This window comes from Zootermopsis nevadensis, unplaced genomic scaffold, assembly GCF_977971745.1.
Source record: "Zootermopsis nevadensis isolate Lab colony 2312 unplaced genomic scaffold, Znev_1.0 Znev_ptg000024l, whole genome shotgun sequence".
NCBI lineage: Eukaryota > Metazoa > Arthropoda > Insecta > Blattodea > Termopsidae > Zootermopsis > Zootermopsis nevadensis.
Window position 1 is genome coordinate 10,682,404 of NW_028259156.1, and position 12,880 is coordinate 10,695,283.

At 37.2% G+C, this 12,880-nt stretch overlaps 1 protein-coding gene across 2 annotated transcripts in view; it reads right to left on the reverse strand.

Annotated features, from left to right (window-relative positions):
* LOC110831954 (uncharacterized) overlaps positions 1 to 12,652 on the reverse strand; it is a 40,630-nt gene extending 27,978 nt beyond the window's left edge. Inside the window, exons 1-2 of one of the 2 annotated variants that reach the window (XM_022068497.2) lie at positions 12,048 to 12,652; positions 11,402 to 11,513 (exon numbers count right to left, since the gene is read on the reverse strand). In XM_022068497.2, the coding sequence (XP_021924189.1) occupies positions 11,402 to 11,488 (87 nt within the window). In that variant the 5' untranslated portion in view covers positions 11,489 to 11,513; positions 12,048 to 12,652. Of the gene's footprint in view, positions 1 to 11,401; positions 11,629 to 12,047 lie in introns of those variants that run through there. The other variant, XM_022068496.2, reaches the window with a different exon arrangement.
* Positions 12,653 to 12,880: the final 228 nt, after the last annotated feature.

Here is a 12,880-nt window from a genome sequence, read left to right on the forward strand (position 1 = left end):
ACAGAACAGTCAAAATGGTCGTTTTGTGTATTTTAATCTGTCTTTTTAGTTAGGCCGAAAGACAAAAGATTGTGGAATTAACGGTAGCAAACATTCCCGGAATTTATTTCGCTCTCACTTTCTCATGAACGCAATTCTGATTTTTTTAAAGTCGTTCCCAAATATTTGAACTTCGCTACGTCTTGTCCTGCACTCTAGCGACAAGAAGTGAACATATAATTCGGTTTCTCTGCCTTTATTTCCGGACCAACTTACTGGCATGTAATAGACCTTCTGTATTTTTTGATGTGCGTGTTTTCGACCGATAAAATAGTATCAGCACATACCAGAAACGTATGTGTCGTCAGTAATTAAAGGTGAAAATGGGAATGTGCTTAAGGTAACAAAGTTACCACATTGCTAGTTGCAGTGAAGCCGATGCAGTTGTCTTCAATCTAATCATACGTTGCCTTGTGATAATCACTTGTTGGTTATCAAACCAATATCTTAAAAACAAAGGAGACTAAACATATCCATGTTTCAAAATTTCATTTTAAAGTCTTTAAACATGGGAAACGGAAACGTTCAATGTCCCACGTAGAGGCAGGTCTACGTACCTGTCCATCATTTGAGATCTATCATCACGGAACTCAAAGAATGGACGCTAATGAAATTTTAAATTGGCATTTCAGATAAACAGGTCAGTACATTGGCTAAGCGTTCCACGATCGGAGAATGATTCTCGGTAGAGTTACTGACTGTTCTCTTTGCCACTACGTCCGTACTAGGTCTATGGTTCATCCAGTCTTCTATCCAATTTTATCGGGATAGAACGGCCGTTGTGTGAAGGTGAATCCTCTCCACCCAAAATTGGTGAATCTGTTAACTCTTTAAATCTTACGGGTGAAGGTTTAGACCCAAATTTTTACCTCAAAGTAAAACGTTAAGCATCTACTGGCATAATTGAAAAACCTTGACCAAGCAACGAAACATATTTCAGGTTAAGTAATAGAATTTAATAAAACAGATTAAATATTTTATGTTTGAAACATCTGTTTCTTCCACTAAATGGAATTAAAGCAAAGTGGGGGTGTTTATTCTGTCTGTCTGATATTTGCACGTTTCATTTACGAAACTACTCAACGATTGTCGACATTTGGCACTGAAAGAATTTGAAATTTATTGGTATCAGTTGTTTGTGACTATGTGTACACATACATAAAGTTCTAATAGATTTTTATCAACCGCGTATCGTAAAATAATTGATGCATGACATAACATACAAATATCATTAGCATCTAAAACTTGTACCTACTTAAATGCTTTTTCTGTGTGGAGAATCATTAATGAAATAGAATATATAACAACGATTCAGTGCTGTGTGGTATTTGTAGTGCAATTACATTTGTATCTGCAATACATGGACATCGAAACCAAATGAGAATACAAAGCCTCAAAACACGTAAGTTACCGAAAGAAAGCGTAAAATAGGATTTGACGTTCTCCCGGCAGCTAGTGTCGAAAATAGCTGTCTTCAGAGTTGTAGCACCATGTAATCTGGTACAAGATTACCGACGTTTTAGAAGTACTTGCTGCCTTCATCATCAGGGCGATGAGGCAGAAAAGACAGGGCGCTACCAGACTACACGTACCGAGTTCTGGCGAACGACAAAGTGAAAGAGTGCGCGTTTGAATCTTTATTTTTCAGTATACTTGTCTTACCGCCACGGTGGTCTAGCGGTTAGAACGCTGGCCTTGTAATCCTGGGGTCTCGGGTTCGATTCCCGGTGGTGCTCGAATTTATAACTTGTGTTGAGCAAGGCCGTGATGTAGGCAACACGGAGTTTTCCTCCGGGGGGCTTCCCCGGTTTCTCCGTGGCATCCCAACAATTACTCCATTCACACACAGAAGAAGGCAATGGCAAACCACTTCTGGGTCATCTGCCAAGAACGTATATGAACAGGTCCCAGTCCGAGAAAAGGATGGAAGGATCCTGTTCATATGGACATGTCGTCAGACAGAACACTAAATAATATTAATAATAATACTTGTATTATTTAGAGAGCGTGATTATGTGGACTGAATCCATTTTGAACAAAATAGGGGCCAATATCTGCCTCTTGCGGTCACTAAAAACGCGGGGAATGTCTTTATATAGGAATTCGTTTTATGGAATCTGTTAAAGTGAAATTTAGGACACTGTATTTCACACGATTCAATAAATATGTCTTGAGATTGAAATGGGAAGAACAAGGGACGATCCAATTTGAAACGATCTTAAAACTTTGAGAAGGGAAGATGGAGTGAAGGATATAGCATTTGTAAGTGAAACGTCGCCGACAAATTGGAGATTGATTTTCTACTGTTACTGCCTCTCCACATCTTTCCCAGGAAGTTGGATTGCACCTTCCTTTTTTTGACTATTCAGCAGAGCGAACTGGAAGTATCAGTCCTCTTGAGGTGAAATCTGAGATACGTCATGCACCGCGCCTTCTTCCTTTCAATGCGACATAATTGAAATGCTGACGGTATCTTATAACTTCCGACAAGCAATTTGATTGAAACTAGCCCCTTGTTGTGAATGAGGCGAGTTTCGTGGGTTTATTGATAAATTATCGAGTAACTTAACAAAACCATTTCAAGTACATTGGTTGTACATGTGTATCGTCGAGTTCAATCGTAGAGATGTTCGAACGTAAGTATATTAATTATTCTGAAAACAGAATTCGTGGTCTGTACTGTCTTGATTTTTGTCAGGAGACTGGGTAAAACTATGAAAAACAAGTCAGAATAGCTTGTTACTCGGTGCGAGATTCAAATCAGGTGTATCTAAAATATGACAGACTTTACCGCTTCGTTATTATTCTATGCCACTGGTTTAGTTTTCTAGGTTTCAGATTAGTTTTCGATAATTGTATAACCAACAAGGGCTTAGAGCGATTGAGATTCCAACACTATTGTAAGGCGAAGTCTGTTTTGTGTCGTAAACCGATTTGTTCGAAAATTAGTTCTATAGCGAGCTGTGTTCGGAACAGCAACGCGTCTGGTATAATGCCTGATTGATGACGTGACGACAGCAGCCCGGATTATTTGTGCTATGAGCAAACTCGATACTCTTTACGAAATTTTAGTAGGGTAATAGAGTGGGGGAAGAGATGGACGGAGTATGCAGTACGCACTGGGAGGAGATAAATACAAATGTAAACTGAAAACCTGAAGGAAAGTGACATTTGGAATGGTACAGGCGCATCCACACATTTTATTATGTTTCTAACGGCTTTGCGAAGTGTTATCTCGGTCAATGTTAGCAACACTAAGAAGCAAGTATTCGTTAATCAGCCCTCATCTACTGACCGGTCTCTCATATTCCGAACTGTTGCTATAAAAGCGACCCCATGTTTTTTTTCACTCATGTTTGGTCTATTTCCAAATTACAAAGACCATTTCGATTTCGGTAATAAAATCAGTACCTAATGAACTGTATTTGTGTTTATGAAATACTCTCGGGTTACAAGCCGCGTCAGTTGGCTGAATGAACCATTTCTTCTGCCAACGTTTCGAGAGCCATCTCTGCTCTCATCCTCAGGACAGCTGTGAAACGAAACTGGTCCTATGCAACGCGTTCGCCGATGGGAACTGGCGGTGGACGGCAGTAGCATTCGTGTTGCTGGTGGCCTGTCTGTTGCTTTGTTTCGCGCTGACCAATAGGAACTGGCAGTCGAGGTAAAGTCCGGGTGGACAGCAGTTTTGTCACAGGATACCAGGCCCGGCTCAAAGTGACACCATCATCCCTAATGAAGTCGTTGTCTTGCAGCCGGATCACAATGGCTTCTTTCGTTTCGCAGCTGCCCTGAGGATAAGAGCAGAGATGGCTCTCGAAACGTTGGTGGAAGAAATGGTTTATTCACCATTCAGCCACCTTACGCGGCTTGTTGCCCGAGAGTCTTTCATCAACTTCAGTCGCCGCGAAAGCTTCACTTTAAACATGTATTTATATTTATTTAGGCCTATAGATTGTTTAACGACGCTGTTAGTAACTCCGAGTATATAGCCTTAAATTAAAGGAGGATTCATGAATTGGTAAGGATATCGAAGGCAGTGATGCTTGCTGCCTCCATCATCAGGGCGATACGATTCTCTTAACTGTCCATAAACATCTACTAGGCTACAAAGCCCAACAAAATGGAAGTGAGCCATTTTCATACTCGCCACAAGAACCGGGAATCTCGCTATGAAGGACAGTTTTCTGAGAGGTGTAAAGGTACCTTCTGAAGTGAAACAGAACTCTACCGATACTTCAAACATGAGTTCATAACATTATTTAAATTTCAAATATCTCAACTCTTGCCTTCAGTTCTCTCTGTCTGTTGCTTTCAATGTTGAGTCGTACTCAGAACTTTCTTCCTATAGCACCTTCATCACATATGCATCGAATAAGCTGACCCCTAAGGTATAGCCTATACGGAGTACAACACGATGGCTTATTATATCAGGAACAGATTTCTTCTCGACTTCACTCACAGCAATCATAAGAAACGTGCAGTAAGAAGATACCAACAGTTATATTAGGGTGCGAAATTAAAAGAAATCAGAAAAATTTAATATTTTAGACATTTTTCTTATAGTAACACTTCTTTGTCACTGCATAACACGATGTCATAAAATATATGTAACTGTAAGAAAAACTAATAACTAAATTGTCTGCCTCAGATTAGTTTGCGTGTTAAATATTTGTAAACATGGTAATGAACTTCTGGCTTTATAAAGAACAGAGAATTTCTTACCGCCTGAGCAACTATCAGCATCTAAATAAGGACCATACGCTATGGAGTTATAGTTATTATTTTTATTATACTTATAAATATTATCGTTTTGATACACTACACATTTATATCGCATGAGTTATCTTCCGGTGTACCAGATTTGTTGTTAGTAAACAACATTTTTATGTTTGTACTATAAGAATTAGTGATCTACAACTATGCCATGGACATGAAAATATAATCTACCTCTGTTCATTCCGTTTTAGAAAGCATATTGATATGAAAGCAACGCGTGACTTGTAAGCTTTGGCTTGTTTGTATGGCGTAGATCCTATATATTTATTCTGGAATCACAAATCTTCATTTCTGTAACCAAATATTCAATGTTGTTGAGAACTTAATGCTATAGGTTCAGCTACCAGACATAGCATCATGAAGTATTTGTGGTAACTAACGCTCAAGAAAATTCGGTTGAACACCTCCCCCTTTTCCAGCTGCTAACTTCTCACACTGAAAGTTCAAAGCTAGGGCGTAGCTTTACTGATCTCATTTACATTTTACGTAGTTTGTACTCAGGTTGCATCTTCGTAACTTCAGATACTTCAAAACAAGTAAAGTGAAATGAGCGTTTGAATTAATATAGACCTAAAGATTCATCAGCGTTTGTTTACGATTCCGTATGTTATAATATTTCATGATGTGGAAGTATACACTTAAAAGAGGAGAAATCCGTGTTTGAATTAATATGCGAACTAAACAGAATTACCAAATAGAAAGAAAAACTATATACGCTAACAATTTATATGGCTTTGAAATTAAAATACACTACAAGCAAAATAAATATAAGAAATTTTAAATTTTAAGGTACATAAACTCGGTTATTCTGTTGTTATGCTATTTTTCTTATTACGTTTTCACGATTAAGCCGTTTGGCCTGCTGAAATTTACAATTAATTATGAAATAATGAACACTATACAATTTCAGACAGTAAATCGTCCATTTACACTAGACAACTTAGAAAAACGAGGATATTATATCGATCGATACTCAGAGACCTGTTCAAACATTCGAGGCTAATATTCGAATCGTCGAAAGTCCTCGGTCTATGTTAACATGGACAGTAATTAAATATTAAGTGCCTGTATTAAGGGGATCAAATTATAACATATTAGTTAACGCGTCCGTTCTTCGTCTATATTTTTAAACGCACAGTACAGAAATCATGAGTTGCTTACTTATTATGACAAGCTTATAGATGTACATTGTAGTCGATCAATTGTCTGTACTTATCACCATGCAGGAGCATAATGATCACTCTGTGAAATCATTGTGTACATAGTTTTATTTTGCACTATAAAGCCGGTCTGACGACGTATCCACTACCACGTTTGTGTAGAAATGATTTGTAAATGATGACTTGAAAAATGTGTGAAATAAAGTGTTCGTCCGTTTAAAAACACTGACCAGGCAGTTGTATAGAGTGACTGAGGACAATCATGAAGAATGCTAGTCAAGATAGACCGAGACTTGAACCCGTAATCTATCGAATACTACGTAAAAGAAACGTTGTGGAATCGAGTGTACCTGAAAGATGTTATTTATATTTTCTTATTTAGCTTAAGCGAGTTTTCAGTTTCTCTTCTGCATATAAGTTTCTCTTTTAGTTATTTTATTGCAGTCTTCAGGATTTCGTAAAAACACATTGAGTAACCTTTATTTAATAAACGTTTATATCTGTTACACCCATTTGCTTACATAATCTTAATCTTGTTTCGATTTATTGAATTTATTGGATTTATTGGATTTATTTACTAAGTTCCCTGCATTGTGTATATCAAACTATTTTTTTGTCAACAAGACAACAGTGTCACAGGTGGAATAATTACACTAGATTACGTGTATCAGGTTGTAACATAGAACAATTTTTAAAATTGAAAAGGAGTTACGTAAAATAAATAATAAATTCAAACTACACATTTCAGAAATTTCTGTTAGAAATAATTTAAATATGTACACCGCCTATATTTTACTCCACTAATTCTGAAATTCATTCCTTGAAAGGAATTGAAACAACGAGTCTGCGATTTAGACCCACATACAGAGTGACCCAAAAATGCACATCAGCAACTTTGGTGGGCGCTTGACTGTCAGTTGCTTTCCGCGAAGCTACCGGTGACAATTTCGAACACCTGCACTAGATTTGCTAATTCACAAAGTGCCAATAGTGATGAATGTTATCGTTTAGTTTATAAAAATATCTGTTTAATTTATTGAATGTGTGCATAGATATTTTTAGAACATTCTGTACGTTGTGACGAAACAGAAGAGGACATTAGCTTGCTCTTATCAATTCGTCTTCACCCTTCAATATTTACGTACACATTGTTTGCACAAGAACTGAGAGTCTAGGTACACAGTCACCGCGTACTGCAGTCAGTTCTTCGAAACTTTCCTGGTGTTTCTGTTCTGTTCCACTACAGTTTATTTTCTTTTCAACTTTCTTTTGGTTATGTTCTCTTCTCGTTTTTATATTCGTTTTTCTAGTATGGCTGATCACGAATTCGTGGTTCGTTTTGTTCTTACAGTGTTGGTTCTCAAACATTCCTACGTTCATTTTATTATTCTGTTTGTTTCAGAGCTCCATCAAATATATACACTAAAGAGGAAATTCATTTTATATTACTCTCAACCGCAACACTTTATTGCCTATGATTTCTAGAGTTCTGTTGCTTGTGGCCCTCAACTAATCATAATTTAGATAACATGTTTCGCTATAAAATGGAGCGGAAAATGTAATAACATAAATAACGATTCCAGTTATTGTTATGGAATTTGTTTTTTTACGTATCTACTACTATTTTATTTATTGTGATAAATTATTATCAATTATAAAATATAAACCGCCACGGTGGTCTAGCGGTCAGAACGCTTGTAATCCTGGGGTCCCGGGTTAAATTCCCGGTGGTGCCCGGATTTATAACTTGTGTTGGGCAAGGCCGTGGTTCAGGTATCACGGAGTTTTCCTTCGGGATTTCCCCGGTTTCTCCGTGGCATCCAAACAATTACTCAATTTTCATCATCATTTACACACAGAAGAAGGCAACGGCAAACCACTTCTGGATCACTTGCTTAGGAAACATATGAACAGGTCCCTATCAGAGGGAACTTGTTCATAATGTCACCAGGGGTCAGCTCCGACCCGATGGTACAAAAGAAAATTCAGAAACACACATTTAGATTACAATACAATATCATCCTAAATTCTGTGTTATGAAAATATTCATTACCTGATAAATGTAAAGATTATGTATAATTCAACGCATGTGATTTTGGTTATTATTTGTAGTAATCGGATTATTTATTCGGCAATATACTTTATCCAGAGTGTACGTAAATTTGCCTTTTATGACTTTAATGATATATTTTATTTGTTAAGACTTACCGGTATGTCTACCTATACTCGTAGAAATTCCTTTAAAAGCCAATGAAATTAAACGTGTCACGTGCTTAGTTGCATTGTGTCATATAGTATATGTGTTATATAACATAATTTCCAGCACACCAAACTCTGTGGTTACAGTGCCATGAGTCGGTTGACACCAAATATGACAGTAATATCGCTATTACGTGGTCGCCAGAGCCTGGTATATGGAAACTAGGTACACAGTAACTTGACTTAAGGCTGAGACACGCTCCATAACACTATACCAGTTCCCTCTATTTAGTTAGTTACAATATGCGAGCTAGTTACGCATTCTCAGACCAATAGAAGTTAGGGGTTAACTTTGCAGATGAAGCTGAGGCTAGATTATCGGCCTTTTAGTCATCAACCACCTGTTGTTCAACACACACGAATGGAGGGACAGCTTCTATGATTACGCAGTAGAATTTGTATACATGTACAAAAACATTATGTTGTTGGTGTGTTTAATGCGACTATCCTCCAGCACTAATTGCTCTGTCGTTTGAAACAAGGAAGTAATATAGCCATATTAATCGCTCCAATAACCAAATTACTTTAAGCTAATTAACCGGGTATTAGACTAATACTATATTTGCTTTATCCGCAGGATCATTATTGAACTGTATAGAATTATTTATTGGTAAAAAATTAACTGCTTTTGTGAACGTTGAAGATTCATTACGTTGTTCACAAAATACCATTGAACTTATTCTGAGCCACTTCTGTTTTACTCACAGCTTTAAAATGTACATCGTTATGATAAATTTCAATATTATCATCCAGTCTATGCCTATTTATTCTAGGTGGTCTCTCCTATTTGTTTTTTCGAAGAAAATTTTATACACATTTTCCAATTTGTGGTAAATGAGCATCTCATATTTTCTTATTTAATCACTGATACAATTAAAAATCAATGACTACGATATATGAAGCTCCTTATTATGCAAGTTCTTCTTCAAAGACATAGACAATGTTTGGCATTAAGGGAAATAAACAAAATTACGAGCAGGCCTATATTTAAATTTTTAGATTTCTGTGTTGAACACAGGAATATAAAACATTCTAAATTGAATGATTCAGTGAATTTATCAAAATTTTAATTTCGATCTGAATAGAATTTCGATTTGTCACTGTCGTTTCTATACTGTAGTTCCATATATTCAAAGGTAAATTAACTATCCATATACTACGATTCTTTCATATTTAGAGGGCAAGACATGGAAATATACTTAGTTATTACTGCATAGGTCTGTATTTCCAGAACTATATTCCCACTAGTAAATTAACACCGTCTGGCTGTCCATTCAATTTAAACCCCTCAGATCCCCCACATTATCCATTAGCTCCCCCAGCGCTCTGTATTTGGATGAATAATTTCACTACGGGATATGTTCGTTACGTTTTCAATGCCGACAGCGGCGTTGGCTGAAAGGGGCAGAAGGTGACGTGGCAACGGACCGCGCTTCAGATATTAACAGCGCACCGATGGCATAGTGAATTTTAAGTTTCCGAAGGATTAGACAGCGTGGGTTTTAAAACTGCTCGTACTACTAGTATTCCATAATTCAAGCTTCAAGACCAGGAGTTTTAGTGACTTGTCGGTTGGCATAAAAATATTTGTTGAAGAAGCACTGCTATCATTTAAAATTTCTTGAAAAGTACCAACGAAAAATTGAATCATTTTAAAACTCTGCCGTGATGCACCACGTTCTATGGCGTTGTTATAAAATGAACAGGCGTACATATTGAGGAATTCGGTCAGCGATTCCATTTCGGCTTCCATCTTCTCTAAACTGAAGTCCATTCCGTGCGAATTTTACGTACAACTATCTGGAACTTTTGGCCAAACATTACGATTCTTAGTCCACAAGTAATGACTGCAGCGACGGCTGGGATGACGTAAGATGGGCAAGAAGACTTTACGGGCGAGTAGGAGAAAGTGAAGATAACGCGAAGTTTGAATTATTGATCATCAGCATCCAGAACTCAGGGCCACGTCTGGTTCCTCTTTTTTTTTCGCCCACCCCGTTTAATATATCATCCCATTTTTCTTAGGCCTAAGCCTGTTCGTTCCTCAAGGATTGGAGTTTGTGAAGTCGTAGAATGACCACTTTCAGACTTTTCGCAAAGGTCGAAGGTCACTGTAACGACAGAGGTTTTCGTCTATCCTTTTTCTGTATTTTATTGTATTATTTTCTCTGCCAAAGTGTCATAAAATTTTCTATTTTTAAATTGATCAACTCTGAAGAGGACCTGCACAGAGGGACATAAGTCAATGAAAGCTATCAACATTTTCGTCTTAAAGGTATTCCACTATTGGTCTATGAAAGTGTAATCTTTGTATTAAGAGGCACCATACATTAACATTAAACGATACATAACGAGAATTTTGAATAGCGCTGAGGCATGGTGATTTAAGTCGGTTGGTATTACCGAGTGCAGGAAGTTGTTAACTATAAGGCTGTAGCATTCACGTACGTCATAATGCCTGTATAAAATGTTATTTATTTTTGTCTAGCCATTCCTTGATTATTAAATACGTCTAGACGATTATCAGTTGCGCAGACGTTGGGTTAGTTTGGGTTAGGTTTGGTTTGGTTTGGTTTGGTTTGATTTGGTTAGATGAGATATGTATATGCTCAGATGATGATGGGTATGACCTCATCGAAAATCTACATCACACATTCAAGCATCTATCACGTTGATGTTACAAAATACAAGAAGATGAGATTGTGGAGGTCACCTACGGTATCACGTCCGTACCAGATTCGATTAACTTCCATCTGGCCATTCTGAAATTATTAAACGAGGTAAGATGGATGCCAGATGCGCAGACTTTGAGTTGGGTCAGATCAGAAACGCGGATGCACGATTTTGACAGATTTGATACACACAGCAAGAGTTTGGGGAAAATGTCTGGCTTAATGGTATATATGGTCACCACGTGTATGAAACTGCTATCATCTCCCCTCCCAAGTGTGTGTTTGTTAGAACACAACCCCGTCCTGGACCTGTAATTTGTGGTTCACAGCTCTAAATATGAATGCTTGTTAATAAATTAACCCCTCTTGAAAACGGTATCACTTTTCATTTGAAAACAAAGCCGCTCTTTAATTTAATCGATAATTAATCCCAACTTGGGAAACATTGAAGTTTACTTTCAGCTAACATTAATCAAGAAACATTTGACTGACCTTTCTTTGTTGTATCTCGGTGTCAGCTGATTGTGCTGCTCTAAGTCGCCACACAGAACGTCTGTTCACTAAACACTTGACGCACATTTCACGATAAGTTTATGCCAACTACCTGCATTACAACACTATAGCTTTATTTCTCTAGGACACCATAGCACAACTTGTAGGAACGATATTGGATTTGAGACTTTCGCGGTGAGTACAATCAATAAAATCTTCTCGGGCAATCAGTCGCATTAACTGGTTACCGTAGTAAACCGACGTTTCAGGAACCAACCCTGTCCCCATCATCAGGGTTGGTTCCCGAAACGTCTGTTTACTACAGTAACCAGTTAATGCGACTGATTGCCCGAGAAGATTTTATTGATTGTAGGAACGATGCTTCAGCGGTAACACAATTTACTTGTAGTGGTACAGTAAACGTGCCTAAATCGAATTTAGGTCAGAACACAGGCTATATTAAGTTTATCGTGGTTTTCCTCAGACTGCGATATTAGTTTAAAATAGGGCATGTCCGAATTTACCACACACCCATAAGCATGCTCAACCACGCCGAATATCGAATTATAGAAAGCGTTCCTCGTTTAAATCCAGCTGATTATGATTAATGCTGGATCATACAACATACTACCCTGAATTATATTACCTGTATTTTTCCTCTGTACCTGCAATAAATTTCCATACTTTGTATCAACTATGATTGGTTATCCCACATATATTACCAGTTCACTGATCATTATCACACTGTCATTTATCATTCGACGTAAATAATCTGAATTTTTAAGTGTCCGCCGTTAAATAAACGAATAACGGGATGCTTCCTATAATCCGACGTTAAATAGTCTACCCTCCAAGAAACCACCAAAGCAAAGAATTTCTAAAACACGCTGCCAATCGACATCTAGTCCTCGTGCTACACAATATGACTGTTCCGATAATCTACAATATTAAGGAATGGTAGATTATCATAACTGTCATAAATCTTATAATTCAAGGACGGTAATTTTAGATTTAGGTAAATTTGACAACGTAAAAAGAGTCTAGTTTTAATGAACGGTGTGGTCCAAACAATTGAATGTGTATATGGCTATAATTAATAATTTATTTCCTCTGAACACAGAATTAAAAGTTAAATTGAAACTTTAATTCAGTCTGTGTCGTAGCCTGCTGCTGAATTCGATGTCAATAAACACCCCGAACACACGAAATGCTTCATACACAACCTATCTCCACCAAAGCAACAGTCTTACTGCATTTTACGTTGTTATCGACCAATACAACAGGAAATTCGCTTTATCATGAACACTTCCCCACATCGATTCATGCCATCTATTGATTAATTTATGAAGGAAAAAGCTCCATTTTTTCTTCTTAGAAATAAACGAGTTTTTAAAATAAAAACTGTCTTTACCTGGAAAAAGAATTTTTCAGGAATCACTTAGGAATTAAATTGAATTTCTTTAATCAAGTTATCGTCTA